This window comes from Mesoplodon mirus (genome assembly GCF_964341445.2).
Source record: "Mesoplodon mirus genome assembly, chromosome: 17".
NCBI lineage: Eukaryota > Metazoa > Chordata > Mammalia > Artiodactyla > Ziphiidae > Mesoplodon > Mesoplodon mirus.
The window spans coordinates 11324410-11347002 of NC_138993.1; the positions used below are offsets into that span (position 1 = coordinate 11324410).

The following is a 22593-nucleotide window of genomic DNA, read 5'->3' on the forward strand; positions in this document are numbered from 1 at the left end:
AAATAAAATTCTATGGAAATTTGAATACAACTGTATTGTAGACATATGATCTTGGGTAAATAGGAGTAAAATAACTGGTTGAATAGGAAGTACGTACAGGCTTATCTTTATAAGAAACTACTGAGTTGTTTTGCAAAGCAGTTGTATCATTTTATATTCCTTTCAGCAATGTGTAAAAGTTCCATTTGTTCCATATTTTTGTCAACACTTGGCATTCTCAGTCTTTTTAAGACTTTATAATTTAAGACTTTTCTGGGTAATCATATCTCATTTGGATTTATTTTCCATTTTCCTAATGATTAAAGGTGATGAAGTTTTTTTTTTTTTTCCGATATGTTAATGGGCCATTGAAATCTTTTGCTATTTTTTTTAAAAAGTAGGATTGTTTCTTGTGAAATATCACCATTCTTTATGTATTCAGATTATATGTCCTGTGTCAGATATTCCATTCTGTGGCTTATATTTTCATTTTGTTAAAATTATTTACAACAGGAAGTTTCTAATTTTGACCAAGTCCATCATTTCAAAAAATCTTTTCTTTTATGGTTTGTGCCTTTGTATCTTAAGAAATCTTTACCTAGCCGAAAGTCATGAAGATATTCTCGTATATTTTCTTCTAAAAGTTTTTAGCTTTTATGATTAGGTCTGTGATCCATTTTCACCCTAATTTTTTTGTGTGTGTGGTGAAGTAAAGTTTCAGTTTTATTTTTATCCATATGTATATCAATATTTCAGCACCACTGAATTACCTTGGCACATTGGTATAAAATCAATTGGCTGTCTATGTATGAACCTATTGCTGAACTCCATACTACTTCATGATCTATATGGCTGTCCTTATGCCAGTACCCCACTTTATTACTATAGCTTATAGAATATCCTGAAATCAGGTAGTATAAGTCCTCTAACTCTGTTCTTTTTACAGTTGCTTTGACTTTTCTAGATTGTTTGCATTTTCTTATATGTTTTAGAATGGGCTTGCCAATTTCTAAAAAAAAAATTCCTGTTGAAATGTTAATTAGGGTTGTGTTGAATATTTATTTAAATTTAGGGAGAATTGATATCTTAATAATATTGAGCCTTCTAATCTACAAACATTGTCTATAACTCCATTCATTGAGGATTTTAATTTCTCTGAGCAACTTATTATAGCTTTCATTGTAAAGGTCTTGTACTTAGTTTTGTCTTTTTTTTATTAGTTTTTTATGTCTTTGATGATATTCTAAATTAAAATTTTTACTTTAAGTTTCCAATTTTGAGTTAGAAGCCAAACAAAAAAGGATAAATACTATATGTTTCCATTTATATAAAATGATAGAAAATGCAAGTAAATTTTCTTAACAGCAAATTGATGATTGTCTTGTTAATTATATCTCAATAGGACTGAAAACAAAAAAGAAATATTTTGTGTGTTGTTAGTATATAGAAAGACAACTGACTTTTGTACACTGATTTTACGTCTTGCAATTTTGCTTAATCTACTTAAATTTAGTTGTCTTTGTTAGATTGTTTAGACTCAACTCAATATTATCTGTACTTTCCTTATTATTTTCTATGTGAAAGATAATGTCACTTGTAGCTTTAGTGTTATTTATTCTTGTAGCTTTGAGATTTCACCAGTGGAGCCATCTCTGCCTGAATTTTTTTTTTACTGGGGAGGTTTTACAAATTAAATTCTTTCATTGGATAAGTGACTATTCAGATTTTCTGTTTTCTTTTTGCATCAGTGTTGGTCATTTGTGACTTCTAGTAGTCATTTTATCTAAGTTATTGGATTATTGCCATAAAGTTTTTCATAATTTTATTATTATATTATTATTTTAAAACACTTGTAGGATCTCTAATGATGTTTTCTCTTTCATTCCTGATTTTGTAATTTATGCCTTTTCTCATTTAGCATTATTAGAGTACCTATTGACTTTTCAATATTATAATTTTCCTCCCAGAAATTAGACATTAAATTCATTAATTTTTTTTCTGTCTCTATTACATCAAATTCCACTCTTTTTATTTCCTTTTAGTTATTTCAGGTTTACTTACTTTTCTCTTTCTAGATTTTTAGGGTGGAAACTTAGATCAGGAGTCTATAAACTACAGCCCAGGGACCAAATCTGCCTGCCATCATAAACTTTATATATAAACTTTGTGTAAATAAACTTTTATTGGAATACAGTCACATCGTTTGTTTATATGTTGCCTGTGACTGCTTTCACATTACAATGGCAGAGTTAAGTAGTTGCAACAGAGATAGTATGCCCTAAAATCTTAAAATATTTAGTATCTTACCCTTTACAGAAAACATTTGCCAATCCCTTGCTTAGATCTTTGATTTTAGATTTCTTCTTTTCTATTACGAGCATTTAAAGCCATAACTTTTCCACTAAGCACTGTTTTAGCTGTATTTCAGAAATTTAATGTTGTTTTAATTTTCATACAATATTTTTTCTAAGTTTCTCTATGATTTCTTCTTTGACTTCTAAGTGTTTCCGAGGTGACTTTGGAGATTGACCTTTCTCAGTATAATGCCATGAGATCCATCCAAGTGTTGTGTGTATTAATGGGTCCTTTTGTATTTCTGAGTATTATTTCATGGTATGGATGTATGACAGTTTGTTTAACCATTCACCCACTAAAAGACATTCGGGTTTTTTCCATTTTTGGCTAGTACCAAAAAAGCTACAATAAACATTTGTTTTTATGTGAACATACATTTTCATTTCTCTGGGATAAGTGCCCAGAGTGAGATAACTGGGCTAGTATGGTAAGTACCTATTTAGTGTTATAAAAAACTCCCACCAGCAATGTATGAATAGTCCAGTTTCTCTTCATTTTTACCAGCATTCAGCGTTGTTGTTTTTTTTTTTTTTTTAAGGCCATTCTGGTATGTATGTAGTGATATCTCATTGTGGTCTTAATTTGTATTTTCCTAATGGATGATTCTGAACATCTTTTTGTGTGCTTATTTTCCATTAGTGTGTTCTCTTCAGCGAAATGTCTGTTTATATCTTCTGCCCATTTTATAATTGGATTGCTTTTTCACTTTTGAGCCTTAAGAATTCAGTATTCTAAGTACAAGTCCTTTTTCAAAAATGTTGTTTCCAAGTATTTGCTCGCAGACTGTAGCTCGTGTGTTTCGTCCTCTTAATATAAGTCTTTGGCAGAGGAAACTTTTCATTTTTATTGTAGTCTAGCTTATGATGTCATGTCTAAGAACTCTTCATCTCACCTTAAATACTGAAGATTTTCTCCTATGTCTTCTATAAAGTTCTGTGGTTTTAAGTAGTAGTTTTAGTTTTAAGTCGGGGTCCCATTTTGAGCTAATTTTTATGTAAGGTGTGAGGTTTATGTCCAGGTTTATATTTTTTCCTGTGAATGTCCATTTGTTGCAGCACCATTTGTTCGAAAGACCATTCTTCCTCATGAAGCATTTTTAAGATCTTTTAAGGCAGATCTAGGGCGGCCTTTATTCTTGGGCTAATTTTGCCACTTAGAAAATGTGCTGGATTTCTCCTGAACGCTCAGTGTATCTAAGGTCCCTCCTTTTTGGCCAGAGGGAACGCAGACAATCCTAGACCTGTGCGAGATGTAGAAGATGCCTGTTATGACTCCTCCATAATTGTTCTTTCCTCAGAAGTTGTTCTACTCTAACCTTGGGAGCTTTCAGGCATCACATACCTAGACTGTTACTCAGCCAAAGATTACTGTGCTCTCCATACACCTTCCTCTTGGATACTATGCCCTCCAAATTCTATTCACCTTTGCCTCCTTGAACTACAGTTTTAATCTTGTCAACTGAGAAAGGTTGCTGGATTCTGTATCTGCCCTAATATGGGAAATACCTCCATGTAGGAAATCTGGGTGATGGTGGGACTCACCTCATTTGTTTCTCTTTCCTCAGGATTTTATACCCCACATTTTGTATGAAAATAGTTGTTCTCCACATTTTGTAAAATTTTCTAGTTGTTAGTATGGGAGGCAATTGTAGACCATCTTAACCCCTTCAAGGTGAAAAGTGGAATTTGATACTTATGTTTCCTAATTTATCTATAATTCTTTCTAACTAAGCATGTATGGACAGTCATTTGATCTGTGAATGTTGGCAGTTTTATCCCTCATTACACAAATACTTACACCTTTTTATTTCTTTTTCCTGACTTATAGTATCACCTAGTACCTCCAATACAGTTTTCTATAGAAGTGGTTAGAAAAGGCATTCTTTTCTTCATCTCAAATGAAAAGCTTTGAACATTTCATCATTAATTATGATGTCTCCTGTCTGTTTAATAAAGATACTTTTTATCAAATTCAAGAATTCTCTTGTGTTTATAATTAACCAAGTTACCATCATTATGGGTATAGAATTTTATCTCTAAAGAGAGGGTAAGTCATGGAGATGACCATGTGGTTTTCCTCCTTTTGCTGCTAACATGGTCTATGATATTGACTTTTAATTTTAAAAATGCTAAACAAACCTTTAATTCCTGAAAGAAATCCAATTTCTTTGTGATGTAAAATCTGTTTTACCTTTTGAAGAGCTTATGTAAGATTGGTATGTTTTTATTTGTTTTTCTTTGTTTTCTAAAATATTTGGTAGAGTTCACAAGCAAAGACATCTGATCCTAGATTTCCTTTTTGGGGAAAGTTTTTAAGTTAAAATGTTACAAGTATCCCCAGATTTTCAATTTTTGTCCTGTGTAAGTTTTGATAGATTCTGTTGGCATAATGCAGTTCATAATATTATCTTATTATTTTAACATTCATATAATCTATAAGGAAGTCTCTCCTTTTTATTCTTTTTTTAAAATAAATTTATTTTATTTATTTATTTTTGGCTGCATTGGGTCTTCATTGCTACACGTGGCCTTTCTCTAGTTGCAGCGAGCGGGGGCTACTCTTCGTTGCAGTGCACATGCTTCTCATTGCGGTGACTTTTCTTGTTGAGGAGCATGGGCTCTAGGCACACGGGCTCCAGTAGTTGCGGCTTGCAGGCTCAGTAGTTGTGGCTCGCGGGCTCCAAAGCGCAGGCTTAGTAGCTGTGGCGCACGGGATTAGTTTCTCCGCAGCATGTGGGATCTTCCCGGACCAGGGTTTGAGCCCGTGTCCCCTGCATTGGCAGGCAGATTCTTAACCACTGTGCCACCAGGGAAGCCCCCTCCTTTTTATTCTTGGTGCTTATTATGAGCTTGTTTCTGCTTTCCTTCCTTGCTTCCAAGTCTTGGCAGTGATTAATCAATTTTATTCATATTGCCATTAAGAAACATTCACTAGAGAGAAGTAACAAGAAACTGTTAGGTTGAAGTTTATACCTTATTATCTTTTCCTTAGTGCAGTGGATCTTAAACATCAGTATGCAACAGAGTTACATGGGAGGCCTGGTAAAACACATTGCTGAGCCAGTAGGTAGTTCTAGTTCAAGACTGAAGGCCTGAGAATCAGGAAAGTTGATGGTATAAGTTCCAGTCTGGAAGCTGGGAGGCTCAAGACCCCAGAAGAGCTGATGTTTCAGTTGAGTCTGAAGGCCAGCAAAGACCAACTATCAGGTAGAAGGGGTTTTCTCTTATCTAGCCTTTTGTTCTATTCATGTCTTCAGTTGAATGGATGAACACACACACATTAGGGAGGACAGTCTGCTTTATTCAGTCTACCCATTCAAATTGTAATCTCATCCAGAAACACCCTAACAGACACACCCAGAATAATACTTAGTCAAATGTCGGGGCACCCTGTGGTCCAGTCAAGTTGACACATAAAATTAACCCTTACATGAAGTGATCTTGGTGTGCTGGCTCTAAGAATACACTTTGAGAAATGGTGTTTTAAGTGATCATCTTCTAGATTGCAACATTAATTCTTGATTTATATAAGTCCTCTTCCCAGACAATGTATGGATCTCAGTGTAGCTTAACTTCATTTACTCCAAATTTTGCAAACACATTTATACATATGTGTACGCATGTGTGTGTGTGTGTGCACATAAAAAATTGTAAATGCAAGGGCTTCCCTGGTGGCGCAGCAGTTAAGAGTCTGCCTGCCGATGCAGGGGACATGGGTTCGTGCCCCGGTCCAGGGAGATCCCACATGCCACAGAGTGGCTGGGCCCGTGAGCCATGGCCGCTGAGCCTGCATGTCTGCAGCCTGTGCTCCACAATGGGAGAGGCCACAACAGTGAGAGGCCCATGTACTGCAAAAAAAAAAAAAAAAATTATAAATGCAACAAGAGAATATAATTACTATTTTATTGGTCAACATATTTAGATTTATCCAAATTTTTATCATTTAGTTTTGCTCATCATTCCTTTTTGAATATCTGACTTCCATGTGCTATCATTTTCTTTCTTCTTAAAGAACACCCCCTTTAATATTTCATTTAGTGCAGGCCTGACACTCCTGAATTCCCTCACTTCTTATTTAACTAAAAATATTTGAAATTCACCTCTATTTTTGAGGGATATTTTGAACCAAAGTAGAGTCTAGGTTGGAAGCTATTTCCTTTTAATTATCTTTCATTTCTTTCTGTGCTTTCTTTCCCTTTTAGCCTTTTTTTTTTAAAGAAATGTAATTTCCTGTCTTACTGCTATCTCTCTGCTCCTCCCCAGCCTTTTCCATTCCTGCTACCTGTTTTTAAGATTTTTCTCTATCTTTGGTGTTTAGCAGTTTTACTGTGATATACTCAGGCTCTTTGATTTTTCTTTATATTTATCCAGCTTGGGATTTGTAGAGCTTCTGAAATTTGATGACTTTCATCAGTGGCTGGGAAATTCTTAGCCATTACCTCTTCTAATATTGCTTCAGAATCATTCTTTCCTTTCTCTGGGATTTGAATTACACATATATTAGATATTTTCTGTATTTCTCATCTCTCTCTCTCTCTCTCTCTCCATTATTCTAGTATTTCTTTTTAACCTTAGTCTACTTTACTAATTCTCTTTTTAACTGTTTCTAATCTTCTGCATTCTTAATTTTAATTTTTGTGTAAGTACTAGAATTTCCATTTGATTTTTTTATAGGTTAATATTCTCTTCCAGTTTCCTATAGTGTTTTTAATTTTCATGTATGTGTATATATATGATAATAGTTGCAGCCATGGATTTTTATGTATTTTTTCTCTAATGGATTATTTATAGTTTTATTCCTACAAATTACTTAGAATCTGTAAACCCCTCTAAATGAGAGTTCCTTAATATAGGTAAAAACCAATATATGATTGTGTTTTTTAAACTAAACTCCTGTGTTTTAAGTCATATTGTTTTAATCCAGGCACTGGAGCTGTAGAAATTCATCTAAAGCATTATTATGTCCTTTGAATGTTTAGTTTTCCTATCATTGGTCATTTTGTTAGAGTGGTTGATAAATTTCCCAAGTCACAACTATAATTGTATTCATGGAAATCAGTAATTCTCTTCCTTAAAAAAATTTGTACTTACTATCAAGAAAAATAGCCAAAGTCAAAATAGCATCATAAGCATAGTTAGTGTGACTGAAGAGAATGAAAAAGAATAAAGTGGGGAGAGAGGAATGAGTAGCTTAAGAGAATGCATTTCAGCCTAGAGTTGACAAACTCTATATTTAGGTCCCAAGAATGTTCTAAAACATTAAGAAGTTATAAACAGATTATTAAGATTATAACCCTCACACTAGACTATGTAGGGCAAATTCCCCATCAAGTCTACATTTGTATTATTTCTCTGCACAAAATGTCTTGACTAAGTGAGTGTTTTTTGAATAAATGAAAACTTCCAAATGAAAAATTAGTACTTGGTGTTTTCCCTAAATTAAGTGAAATATACTAGTTGTTTTAGAAAATAATTTGCCAAAGGACCTTGTTTTATTTCTGGTAGCTATAGGTTCCTTCCACTTTTAAAATGAAAATTACATTCAAAAGAAAGAATAATTTATTTATTTTTATAAGCTATAAGGTCAAAGAGTTCTCCCTTATTAAGATTTAAAAAAAATTTTAACATGTTAACAGATACATTTTTCATGTGCCTTGGGATTGGGAAAAAATAGTTTTACACCGTATTTATCTGAGATGAGAATTGAAATAACAATATAGGCCCAATATATCTTTAAAAAAATTTTTTTTAGTAATTGGTGGTTATCTGCCAGGTGATAGAGGGAGGGTATAAAGCTAAAATTTATGTTTATGTCATTTCCTTTGAGAATTTAAATTGTGTAAGAATGAAGATAACATACTTTACACAATGTTCACTTTAAAACACATTATGATGAATCTATATGTCCATTTTCTTCACTATGAAAAAGTGATGATGCAACTTTTCCACTTAGAATATTTTGTTGTTGCTTGATAGAGAAGTCTGGCAGTATTATTTGATAATAATTTCCTGTATTTTAAACCTTTGATCTCTTGCTGGGTAAAATGTTACATTTTTTTGCCCTTTATTAGAATATTTAAATTATGGTTGCAGAATGATTTATAAGAGCATCATTTAATGTTCTGTTAACATTTTGTAAGAAAATAGCTGCAAAAAGTCTTATTATAGGGATTCACTCACTGAGGAATATGTTTTTGTTCATTACCCTTAAGTAAAGGTAATTAATACACATTTATATACACACATGTAATTAGTTGTGTAGATTAATCAGTTTCTATTTGATGTTTAATTTAATCACCAAGAACAGTACTTTTGCAATTCTGAAGCCTCTAAATTATTATACAGAAACCTGTAAAATATGAAAAAAAAATCTTAAACTAGGGAAAATGTTTCTGACTTCAATTAGATAATAGTATATTATGATCCAATAGTATAACTATGATGTGAACCTCTATAAATCTAGAATTTTCTAAAGTAATGTTACTCAGTTAATCTTAAGTAAAAATAAATATTCATGCTTCACTCAGAATTCAGGTGCAAAAACAGTAGTAATTATATCTAGATTTTTCTCCTCTTCATAGGTTCTCTTTTACCATTCTTACCTTTCCTTGGTAGAGAGGATTACTTTAGCTGAGAAGCTTCATCAAACATGATCCTGGAGATTAGAAAGAATGAATGAAATAATGGATCTAAAAAAGTTCTGTCTATATTCTCTAAAATTCAGAGCTAACTCATTATTATGATGATTATTCTGTGACTTCAGGTAGTCCTTCCTTTCCTAGCTGTTTTATTACAACTTAATAATAGTAAGTAGTTTCATTAAAACAGTTTTTCTCAAAACGTGTTTCCTGGATAAGCAGTATCAGACCACCTGAGAACCTTTCAGAAGTGCAAACTGTGTCGGTACACCCAAACCTGCGGAACCTCTAAGGCTGGGGCCCTAGCAGTTTGGGTTTAAACAGGCCTCGCAGGTGATTCCAATCTACACCAAAGATTGAGAACCACTGCCTTAATGTACGTGTTTGCTCCAGGAGTAACAGAGTAGGGGAGAATATTGAAAACTCTTTGTCTTCAGCAAGTCTGCAAAGTCCCACCCAGGTCCTTTTTTCTTGCTTAAAGTTGTTCCTCCGGAATATTCTCTATAAGTGTTTGTGGAAGTTACTAAACCTGAGTTTCCTCTTTGAGTTCTTCTTTTTCTAAAGCTGTTGACCCAAATAAGAGGAAGCAAACTTAAATTGAAGTGTTAATGATGAGGCTTTGTGTACACAAAGGATTCAGATCATGCTCTTTCCAAGTTAGGAAAGAGCATCCTAGATTATTCCCTAATCCCTTGCTATTCACTTAAAAAAAGATGGAATAGTTCAGTTTTAAATATTAATAATATATTGCAAATTATTCTGTGATTAATTACTTTTTTGTCATTTATGTTTTCCTCATACGTAACAAAAATGTTGCTTAGCATTGTGGCAGAACTTTTATTACTGTGAAGTATTGTTTAATTCCTTACTGTACATGTCTTCTGTGTAGAAGAATGTGTGCTCATCTAAGATTATTATATTGATTTTGTTTTGGTTTAAATATATCAGAGTCACATTTTGTAAAATTAAATATAGGTGTGTTCTATTCAAAATAGCAGTTACAAGAGCTATCATTGTTGACCTCTCACTATGTGCCAAGCACTTTTCTATGCACTTTACATGCCTTAACTCATTAACCTTCACCTGGTAGGTACTGTTACCATCTTCATTTTGCAGACATAGGAAGTCTAATGTCCCAAGGTCACCTAGGTACCATATGATGGAACCAGCATTCCAGTTCAAGCAGTCTTACTCTAAAGCATTTACTTGTAAGAGAGACAGTTGGATGTTACCAAATTATTTATTTGAGCAGAATTACTTTCTTTATCTGGGTTTTTACTTTTACATATCTTGCTCAAGGTACTTTCAAGAATGTCAGATAGTGCTTATATAAAGTTATATAACTTGAAATTTAATAGTCAGCAATATAAATAATGAATGACAATGATTGGTAAATAAAAAGTAAGTGGGCTTATGAAATAGAAAATGCCTACTTTGGCAAAGCAATTCACCTGTATCATACTGAATTCAGTTATCCCCTTATTTGTCCTGCTTTTCAGGGAACTCTTGAGAACAAGAGCTCATTCTTTGTAACTTTCACAGTGACCCGTGTAGTAGGTATTCGAAACAGCTTTCTTTGGTGGAAAGAAGGATAGACAAAGAAGCCATACAGGAGCTTCTTTTCTTGAAGCTCCTGGAGTTATGGACAGAATCTGTGGCCCTTGTGGGTGACAGGATCCTGATTCCTTTTCACAGTGTAATCATTTTGATTTAGCAACAGTCTTTTGAGTAGCCTTATGACTGATGTGAAACTCTACAGTGTCCCTTCTACATGAAGCTGTTATTATTCAGTGGGTTAGAATTGGACTTTTATAATTTTAAAGGTTTTAATTTAGAAGTAAAGTTTATTTGACTTTTTATATTGAACCATATTTACTAGTCTTTATGTCTTGATTTCAACAGCATCACTGCAAAACTTGAAAGAGCTTTAGAAAAAGTTGCTCCTCTTCTTCGTGAAATTTTTGTAGACTTTGCCCCATTCCTATCTCGTACACTTCTTGGCAGTCATGGACAAGAGCTATTGATAGAAGGTATGATTTCTCTCTCTCTTCTAATTATTTTAGTTTCCTATAATGTATCTATTAATCATGGCATAACTTGTGCTACTAGAGGAATATTTATTGACAGAAGAATATAAAGACATTGCTTCCACAAGTTCTAGTAAGATATTCATGTATGCTTTCTCCTTATTCATTAAAAAAAAAAGTAGCATGTTTGCACAGTCAATGCTAATAACAGAATGAAGAACTTTGAAAAAGTGTTGGAATGGGAGGCTCTGGCCCTTATAATCCCAATCTATTAGGGCTGCTGTATATCCTTCATTAGGGTGGCATGTTTACTAAGCAATGATCTCTAAAATCCCCTTCTAACTCTTAAAGTGATGCTTCAAGTGACTTTTCTTATTCACACATACCATGTGTAATATGAGAATCCTTAACTGAGAAAATGTAAAGAAATACTTAACTGGGAATTGATGAAGCTGTTATCTACTCATCAGCAGCTTAAATAGAGTGAGAAGGCAAAGAAGATAAATTAACTGTTGGGAAGATTTAATATAAGCATCTGTATTAGGAGCTTTGAAAAATATGGTTGTCTAAAGCCTTACTTCTTTAAACAGAAGTTTTGCTTTATAAATATTCATGAGCTTCAGAAAGGGGTAATCAATATCTAGATGATCCTGTACGTGAATAATGGCTTTAGGTGCTATTCCTTGAATTTAGCAGGTATATATATTTATATATATGTGTTTATGTTTATATATTTGCAAACATACATACACTCACACACACACACACACACACACATTTGCTTTTTACTTCCTATTTACTGTGGAAGTTTTCCTTACCTGTTCTCTCATTGTCTCAACTGCTTTTACACAATCTGTTTCTATTAGGGGAAACAAGAATAGTTAATAACCTGAATTTAAACCCTTGTTTCACTGCTTTCTTAGCTGTATGACCTTTGTGAGTTACTTAGCCATTTTGTAGCTTAGTTGCTTTCTATAAGATGTAGTCAATGATAACACCTCCCTCCCAGGGTTCTTGTAAGGATTAAATTATATAATGCATATAAAGTTCTTAGAATAGTGACACATGGAGGGCTATTCATTTTTTTCTTAATACAGTGTTCTTGCTCTAGGCCAAGTGCTATTAGATAGTTGGAATATATTAGTAAATAACAAAGATTCCTGTCTTGGGCATCTTATATTCTATCAAAGAGAGAACATAAATAAATACTGAGCAAAATAAGTAATTAAATTATATAGCATATGAGGTGGTAAGTGTTATGTAAAAGGATAAGTACAACACAGGGGATTGGGATTATAGAAGTGTCAGGGTTAGGTTGCAGTTTTAAAGAGATGATTAATTTTAAATAAGCCAGTAGTAGTAAAAGTTACATCTCAGCAAAGACTTAAAGGAGGTGAGCCATACAGCTTACTAGAAGAGTGTCCTAGGTCAAGAGAATAGTGTAATGACCCTATAACATGTGTTACCTTTATAATAAGAAAAAAAATTCAATAAACATCATTAAAAAATTAAATCTCAAATGTTTCCTCATTCCCTAAAGTCTTTTAATTTTTTCAGTATTTATGTATATCTTTTCCAGAAATTAATTGACAAATTTACCGAAGAAATTCATAAATAGTGAACAAATACATGCAAAAATAAACATGGAATAAAGTTAGTAATATAGTAGTGTTAGTAATGGATCCTGTACTGTTATTAGAATTGGGATGCAAATTCAGCACTGTTTTCCAGCAGCCAAAGCAAAGAAGGAATTATTTGAAGTTATAAAACTTACATTATTGGTTCCTAAATGAGTTTGTGACAATTTTGAGTTCTAAGGAATTACTGTCAGATGACTTTTTAACTGCTCTATGTTGGTCAGTCAGAACCCCATATATGTAGCCCCCTTTCCAGAATTTTCCATGGCCAGACATCTGGACTGTTTCTTATTTCTTCCCAGCACTACAGAGAGAAGGTAGGAGAAATAGCCTGTAATTGAGAGCTATTTTTCTTGGGCTTCCCTAAGTTTACCTCAAATACTCTGAATTGAGTTGAAGCAACATTAAGAATAATCCTCTTGGAGTTTTATAAAGGTGACTGTGCTAAAAAGGAAACGTTAGACCAAGTTATATATTAAGAATTCACTTTGTGTTCCCTTGGTAGAATACAATTTTATTTTTTCACTTTTCTGAATCCAAAGAATTTAATTAAATATCCTATTTTTAAAACTATGTTGGTGTAATGTTCATGCTCTTCTTTTGTGTTAAAATGATTTTTCTTAATAAAATGATGATAGCAAATGGTAGATTTTTAAGTTTTGAGTTTCATTTTGTAAATGCCATTACTTGGCACAATAGAAAGTTGACAACCTTAAGATATGGTCCTCCAAATTTCTGCTAGGCCATACAATCAAAAAATCTAGAATCCTCTGCTGTATTCCAGAACAACATTAGGTATCCTCACCATTTAGTCATAACCTTCCTTTTCAGACTCAGCTAGTCTCTGTCCTCTTACTATAGAGGACATTCCTTTAACATTCAATAAATTACACATTGTCACATTGCTTTGTTTTTGTACAACCCTTCCTTCTGCATTGAATCTTTTTCCTTTTTCCTTTTTTCTTTCCCCCAAATTATTCTCATCCTTTGAGTTCTGCTTCAGGTTCCTTATGCCAAATTAATGCCTTCTCTTCTGTGCTCCTGTGCCATTTTATTTATACAATATTAATAAAATTATTTTTCACTTGTAAATAGGAAGTATTTTATTGGTTTTATTAACATTGCCTAACTTAGATTCTGGTACATAATATTGAGTATTTTTTTCCTTGTACTTGAATACAACATTATTTGTGTTACTGATAATGTTTGGTAGAGGTAAGTTTTGAAAAAAAGGGAAGGTGGATAAAACTTTTGTGTTCTGTGGTGAGAATTCCTAATATTGATCAATCATCCACACCCATGCCTTGGATCCTATACTCACCCAAGGTCCATTCTTGCTTTCTGCCCCAGACTATGGAAATATATATCCTGTCATGTTCTCATCCTTGAACATGTACTATTGATCATTCTTTCTTTTTCCCTCTCCTCCATTTCCCTTCTTTCCATAATTTGATACACTATTCCTCTCCTCTGAGAAGAAAAACTGTCAAACTATTGTGAAGAACTCAGGAGAGTAACATGATAAAAATATCTTTAGTTATTGAATATTTCTCTTCAAAAATAGTGCTTCTGATGAATAAATCTCAATGCTTTTGATTTCATCATATGTATAGGTATGGTAGGAACAAAACTGGATTTAGGTAACTGAAGATATTTTAATGTCTTATGAAAAGAGAAGACAATTACTCCTAATTTCAAGTAATCATAAAATATGTTTGAATTGAATCTTTATTTGTTGTTTTATATTCAGTTTTTCTTAATTCACGTATCCATTTAACTCTTTTCTTATAGAATAATTAATTATTGGTAGTTTATACTGTCTGTGTCCTTTAAAACACATGCTAAAATAATGTCCTTTCCTTTTCTTAATTTGTCTATCACTTTTATTAGTCAACCTGTGTTAAATTTATTATTGTATGATTCTATAGTAATCAGTGTTCATACCTTTTAAGTTCACTCATTAACAGTAGCTATTTTTGCATAGCTTTTGGGGTGTGTGTGTGTGTGTGTGTGTGTCTTCCCCTTGGCAATAAGTAATATTTTTTAAGATGATAGTTTTGGGGAGCTTAGTGAACTTTCTCTAAGAGAGTTCTAGCTTTTCAATGTGCAAACTAATGTGTACAAATTAGAGTATATAATGCAAGTATCAAAATCTACCAGCTTAAGATGGCAAAACAGGGGCTTCCCTGGTGGCGCAGTGGTTGAGAGTCCGCCTGCCAATGCAGGGAACACGGGTTCGTGCCCCGGTCTGGGAGGATCCCACATGCCGCGGAGCGGCTGGGCCTGTGAGCCATGGCCGCTGAGCCTGCGTGTCCGGAGCCTGTGCTCCGCAACGGGAGAGGCCACAGCAGTGAGAGGCCCGCGTACCGCAAAAAGAAAAAAAAAAAAAAAAAAAAGATGTCAAAACAACCTTTGGTCCAAAATTGTTATAGTTATACTAATGGGTTGGTTACCGAACTTTTAAATCTGTTTCACTGCTCTATTATTGCATGAGTATGCCATTGTTTTAATCCTTGTCAATTTATAGAGGTTGTATGTAATCATCACCCACCAGTGCCTCTCATCTTTTTGAATAAATGATCATTATCATTAATTTAAAACAAAACAAAATTGCTTTATTTATTTGGCTTAAGCAGCAATGGAGGATGCACTTCAGAGGAACCATTGGGCTTCTCTTAAAGAGTTGAGAGGAGCTTATTTTAGAGTTCAGATTTAAGGAAGAAGGTCCCGTTGTAGATCGAGTGCTGACGTTAGATCTTGATAATTGTTATTCAGGAGGTCTTGGAAATACCATGGGCCTAGAGTTGCCATAGTAATAAAGAAGCAGACCCAAGTTAATTAGAAGAGAAGATGTTTGTGTGTGTGTGTGTCTTAGCCTTAGTGCCCTTTACCTTGTTCCACCACCGCACAGAGTGGCCCTGAATATCACTGCTATGTTCCATGAGCATTACTTGTGTTTGGTTGAGAACTCACAAGAACATTAGAGATAACTTAATTATCATGGGGATACAGCAGATAGTCTCAAAGTCAGGAAATGAAATACAGATAGACATGAGGCAGCCTGGAAATGGGAAAGGAGAGTCAGTAACAAGGGATGCTCCTTAAGCAGTTTAACATACATGGAATTGGAGTCCAAGATGAAGGAGGTTGAGATGATATGTGTGTATGTGTATATATTTTTGAAGAAATGATAGCCAAATAATTTGAAAACTATTAATCCTAAGATCCAAGAAATTCAACTAACCTCAAGTGGGATGGACACAAAGAAAATAATTCCATGGAACATCATAATTAAACTGTTCAAAACCAGGTTTCAAGAGAAAATTTCAAAAAGTAGTCATCAACATTAAGCAAACCAACAACTCATTTAAAAATGTTTTGGGGCTTCCCTGGTGGCGCAGTGGTTGAGAGTCCGCCTGCCAATGCAGGGGACACGGGTTCGTGCCCCGGTCTGGGAAGATCCCACATGCTGCGGAGCGGCTGGGCCCGTGACCCCTGGCCACTGAGCCTGCACGTCCGGAGCCTGTGCTCCGCAATGGGAGAAGCCACAACAATGAGAGGCCCACGTACCGCAAAAAAAAAAAAAAAAAAAAAAAAAAAATGTTTTGAACAGATACTTCACAAAAGATCACATTAGGATGCCAAATAAGTTCATAAAAAGATAGTCGACATTATCAGAAGGTAAATGCAAATTAAAACCAGGATGACACAACACTACAAACATATGAGAATGACTAAAGTAAAAAATACTGATAATATTGCACGGGCCAAAAGGTTCGTTCATTTTCTTCCGTAAGATGGCTCTAGTAGCACTTAGTTGTCTTTAATTCATTCGAAACAATTTTGTTAGATTGTATGTGGCAGCTGTCATATCAGTGTGCATTTAAAAAGAGACCTATCAAAATTGGTGAATGTTTGGGTAGCCATTTTAATATTGAAGATGGAAGAAAAAAAGCAGTATATTTGGTATATTATGCTTTATTATTTCAAGAAAGGTAAAAACAACTGAAATGCACAAAAAGATTTGTGCAGTGTATAGAGAAGGTGCTGTGACTGATCGAACATGTCAGAAGTGGTTTGCAAAGTTTCCTGCTAGAGACTTCTCGCTGGATGGTGCTCCACGGTCGGGTAGACCAGTTGAAGTTGATAGCTATCAAATCGAAACAGTAATTGAGAACAATCAACGTTATACCACGCGGGAGATAGCCGACATACTCAAAATATCCAAATCAAGCGTTGAAAATCATTTGCACCAGCTTGGTTATGTGAATTGCTTTGATGTTTGGGTTCCACGTAAGTTAAGCGAAAAAAACCTTCTTGACCACATTTCCGCATGCGATTCTCTACTGAAACGTAATGATAACGTTCCATTTTTAAAATAATTTGTGAAGGGCGATGAAAAGTGGATACTGTACAATAATGTGGAACAGAAGAGATCATGCAGCAAGCGAAATGAACCACCACCAGCCACACCAAAGGCTGGTCCTCATCCAAAGAATGTGATGTTGTGTATATGGTGGGATTGGAAGGGAGTCCTCTATTACGAGCTCCTTCCGAAAACCCAAACGATTAATTCCAAGTCCTGCTCCCGATTCGACTAACTGAAAGTGGCACTCAATGAAAAGCGTCCAGGAGTAGTCAACAGAAAACGTATAATCTTCCATCAGGATAATGCAAGACCATGTGTTTCTCTGATGACCAGGCAAAAACTGTTATAGCTTGGCTGGGAAGTTCTGATTCATCCACCGCATTCACCAGACATTGCACCTTCGGATTTCTATTTATCTCGGTCTTTACAAAATTCTCTTAATGGAAAAAATTTCAATTCCCTGAAAGACTGTAAAAGGCACATGGAACAGTTCTTTGCTCAAAAAGATAAAAAGTTTTGGGAAGATGGAATTATGAAGTTGCCTGAAAAATGGCAGAAGGTAGTGGAACAAAAGGGTGAATATGTTATTCAATAAAGTTCTTGGTGAAAATGAAACGTGTCTTTTTACTTAAAAAACTGAAGGCAGTTTTTGGCCCACCCAATACCAAGTGCTGGGGAGAATTTGGAGCAACTGGCACTCTCGTCCATGGCTTTGAGAATGCAAAATGGCAGTCACTGAGGAAAATGGTTTGGAAGTTTCTTATTAAGTTAAACAGTCACTTATCATATGACCCAGTAATCCCATTCTTTGAAATTTTCCCTAGAGAAAATGAAAACTTAACCTTCACATAGAAACCTATACATGAATGTTCATAGCAGCTTTATTTGTGATAGCCAGAAGCTGGAGAAATTCAAATGTTTTTCAGTGAGTAAAAGAATAAAGGGACTATGGTGCATTCAAGCAGAAGAAAAAAGGAACAAACTACTGATAAACCTTACTGCTTGGATGAATCTCATCAAAATTATTGTGTGGAAGAAAAACTCATCCCAAGGGTTGTGTACATTATGTTTCCTTTTTATTTTTATTTTTTGAACATTCTCAAAACAGATCAGTGGTGGTCAGGGTTTATGTGTGGGAAAGGGTATCACTGTAAAGGAATATTTCAAAGGATTTCTTGGGATGATGGTGATACATGGATCAATACATGTATTAAATCTCATAGAAATTTACACGCAAAGTAAAAAAGTCAATTTCAACCTATAATAATTTAAAATTAAAATGTTGAAATCACTGTCAGGAAAAAAAAACATGAGTTACAAAAATAGAATTATCATCAACATTTAGTCAGAAATTATTGCAAATCAGAAAATAATGGAACATCTTTCAAGTGTTGATAGAAAAGACTTCCAACCTGAAATTCTTTGTCCAGTGAAAATGTTCCTCAAAAATGAAGGGAGAAATAAAGACTTTTTCACACAACAAAAGATGTTAAAATTCATTGCCAACACAGCAATGAGTAAATTTTTTCAAGCAGAGGGTTAATGATACCAGTTGGAAACTTAGATACACACAAGGAGAATGTAAGAAATAGTTAATATAGGGGTATATATGAAATATTTTTTCATTTTTAATTGATGCAGGAAAAGCATATATTAAAATTCAATACCCATTCGTGATAAAATCTCTGAGAAAAATAGGTCCCAAAGGGAACAAACCTAACCTAAAATTGGTATTTATGAAAAACTGAAACTAATGTTATACTTAGTGAAACACCAAGTGAAATTGGGAATAAGGGAAGGATTTTGCCTTTCACCACTTTAACTCAACATTTTACTGTATGATCTTAAGTAGTACAGTAAGGCAAGGAGTAAAAATAATAGACATACAGATTGGAGAGGTGGAAGTAAAACTGTTTTAAATTGCAGTTGAAATTTTCACGTATGTAGAAAATCCTAAGGATCTCATGCATTGCTGGTTCAGAATATAAAAGGGTACAACTTTGAAAAACAGTTTGGCAACGTTTTATCAACAGTCACGTAAAATTTGATCCAGGAATTCCACTACAGTTATTATTCAAGTAAAACACACATATGTCCACATAAAGATATAAATTTTCATACAAAAATTCATAGTAAATAGGAATAGAAGAACTATATTCATTAAAAACGGATAAACAAATGCTTATATGTCCATATGATAGATTACTGCTCAGAAATTTTTTTAAAAAAAGTAAAACTACTGAAACTCATAGCAAAATACATGAATTTCAGAAACATCATGCAAGAGAAGCCTGGCTTAAACGAGTTCATATCGTATGATTTCATTTTTACAAAACACTGGCGCAGAAGAAATCTTTTGTGTAGAATGCGATGGTTGTCTGGGGTTAGGGATGCAGAGAAGACTGAGTAGGAATAGGCACAAAGGAGCTTTTGCGGGGAGCAGATTGTACTGGTGGCTAAATAGATGTATAAATTTGTCTTTACTCAAAGAAGTGTACATTCAAAATTGTCAAATTGTATTTTATGTAAACTGTCTTTCTATAAAGTTGAATTAAAATAGAAAAATAACTTAGGTGTTAAAAATGAGGGCTGAAAGTTTATTCTTACTATATGAAAGTGGAAAATATTATGCAAAAGTCAAGAGGAGGAAGACTAAAACCAGACCACCTGATTTCATGAAACATATCCTTTGGTTACCTTGGAGACATTTCAGAAGAATAGTGGAAACAGATACTGGATTGCCAAAGGCGAACATTTTGGGGGAAAAAATGACTAAACATAGACCACTTGTTGGAAAAATTTGACAGTGAAACAAGAGAGTAAAATTGATAGATGTTCAAGTGAGTATTGACAATTTTATTCATGGAGGAGAAATCTATGCCTGTTAGGAGACAGAGGGGAAAAAAAAAACCCAAAACGTTGGAGATGTAAAAATAAAGATGCTTGATAGGTATAAGAGAAATAGTGCAGAAAGGACATCATGAATCAAGAAGGGCTCAGACCAAATATAGAAATTCACTTTGGAAGGGAACAGGGACACTTCTGAACTTAGAAGAATAATTTATAGAATAGGAATAGATGTGAGTTGAGAGAAATGTAAATGGAATTTTCTGCATCTGTTAAATTTACAATTTATCTTCAAGGATGTTCTCATTCAGTTTTAGTTGATTCTGTGTTCAAAAGCATAGCTCTTTTTGTATTGCCCTAATCGCTGAGCATCTTTTCCAGATTACTTTTTGCTTACAAATTAGTAGAATTTAAGTTGTCCAAAAAATAACACATATGCTTACTAAATGTAGATGTTAGCAAAGGTTTTTCCGTCATAGGTAACTTCTAACATGAAAACAATACCCTCTAAAAAGAGAAATCATACTCTTTCATCATAAATAAAACATTTCAAACTGCCCAGTTTAGTATTTCAATATGGAAGTCTCCTTTTAGCCAATAAAGATGATTAAAGCAAAGAAGACATGATTCATCAAAGAGAATGGTTTTACTAAAGTCCTCAAACCAATATTAGTTTTTCATTCACTAAAATTATTATGACTCTTATCATATACTCTTGACTAGCTGAGCTGGAACTATATTCCAACAACCTAATATAAAATCAAGGAATGATGAAAAGTCAGAGAAACCTTACGTACCAAAAAAATTTCCTGAATATAGTATATCAAGTATATTGGTATATATAATATACTACATTAAGTGTTGTGTAGTATACTATAGAAATATAGTCAGAGGTAAAACACATCATCTCCTAGGCTCCCAAGAGAGAAATTAGAAGTAAAGCATACAGGAATGAATCTTCTTCACAGAGATAAGAGATATGAGTAACAGCATATAAATCAAGAATAGACCATGAAATGGAATATTATTGGCCAAAATGTGTAGCCTGAATTTAAACATGGGGAAACTTTTTTAAATTTGGGGGGAGAAAAGCAATCCGGATACCAAAATTAGGAAGTTCTGAGGTGCAAGAAAGCTGTGAACTGTTGTAGATGAAAGGATACTAATAAGCTATGACAGCTAAATGTAGTGCATGATCTTTGTATCTTGGATTAAAAGAGAAGCTTTAAAAAAAGTAGACCATGTGTGGCCATCTAAAAGTGGTATATCCGAACTACTTACTACAGGAATAACTGAATATGAAGAATTTGTCATCAGTAGCAGATAAATTTATCCCTAAGAAATGGATTATCTACCTTGATATGGTGTTTGGGAAATATTTTTGTTTCATGAAATAATAGATTGTAGTTACGTGTATCATATATTTCATAACATAATTTTAGAAGGGAACAGTTTTCTCTTTTGTTCTAATAAATTTAAAGTATTCATATAAATTTTCATGCAAACCAGAACATTTTCAGAAGAGAAAATGCCCATATTTAGAATTACACTCAGGCTGGTATCAGCTTGCATTATCTGGGCAAATCAGTACATATGGATGTTCTAGATCAATTAATAACATGAAGAAAAGGTCTATATATTCCATGGAATATATAATATTGAATAACAAGTCTGTTTTTGGAGGCTACACATGTAGTTTATATTGAGGCAGAAAATAACTTATTTTTATATTGTGAAAATTGCCTGCATAGTGATTTAGATATAATGTCTATACCTATGCTAAACTACATGGGACCTTCCAGAAACTAAGCTTGAAGTCACTATAGGCGTTTATTATTTCACCCTCTCAGATGCTTATGCACATTCAAGAAATAAACAATTGGGAAAGAAAAACTAAATTGGAAAATTTTAAAGAGAAAATAGACTGCTGAGTACTTACAGTGGTTATATTTTCCAGCCATTTTATATTCTTATGGACATTATATCGTTATAATATGTAATTAGTTTAGGTGTTTATACTGAGTTCATTTAGTAGCTGATGGGCCTCTGTGTCCTTAAGTTGCTCTAAAGCAAATCCACCTTTTTTTAAGCTGAATTCTAATTGTTTTAGATTATGAAATATGTTATAACTATTCTTTTAATTTTATAATATTAAATTACATACTTTAAAAACTTGAGAATATTATTATTTTTTCCTTCTGTTTTAATAGATTCATGGAAAGCATGCACTCCACAGGGGCTCTAGGACCTGCCAGAGTACCTAGCATTAACTGTGTACGCAAAACACACTTGTGGATGGATAAGTGGATGGTAGAACAAATGAAATTGTTTCCTGTAGTCAAGTAGATTCCAGTAATTGGTCTGAATGATAAAAGAGAGGGGCTTAATTTATTTAATTTGAAACAAGCAAAAAGCAAAAATCCCTTGGTTACCTTATTCCAACGTTGTCTGAGGACTTCACGAGTGATGGTTATAGTAACTAATCTTTAATATTGACCATGAAATAATATATTTCAGTAAAATACTCCCAAGTTTTGTTTATATCCCAGAAAGCTGATATTTATCCTGATATTGCTTTGTTCCCAACTATATTCCTAAAACAAAATTTTGTAAAATAACAGTACAGAATACACAGAAACACAATTTGGGTGCATGTTAGTCAGGTTTAAGCCTGGCAGGGAAACCAGGTATGTAAGGGAAGTGAAGATACCAGGGCCAGAAGAATGCATATCTGTTCATGAC

General features: G+C 33.7%; 1 protein-coding gene across 4 annotated transcripts in view; it reads left to right on the plus strand.

The window, feature by feature from the left end:
• The window catches only part of NBEA (neurobeachin), a 612123-nt gene that overhangs the window by 226255 nt on the left and 363275 nt on the right, over positions 1 to 22593 (plus strand). For all 4 annotated transcript variants that reach the window (XM_082602053.1, XM_082602054.1, XM_082602055.1 and 1 more), the window contains one exon: positions 10874 to 11001. In XM_082602053.1, coding sequence (XP_082458179.1) covers positions 10874 to 11001 — 128 coding nt within the window. The remainder of the gene's footprint in view (positions 1 to 10873; positions 11002 to 22593) is intronic.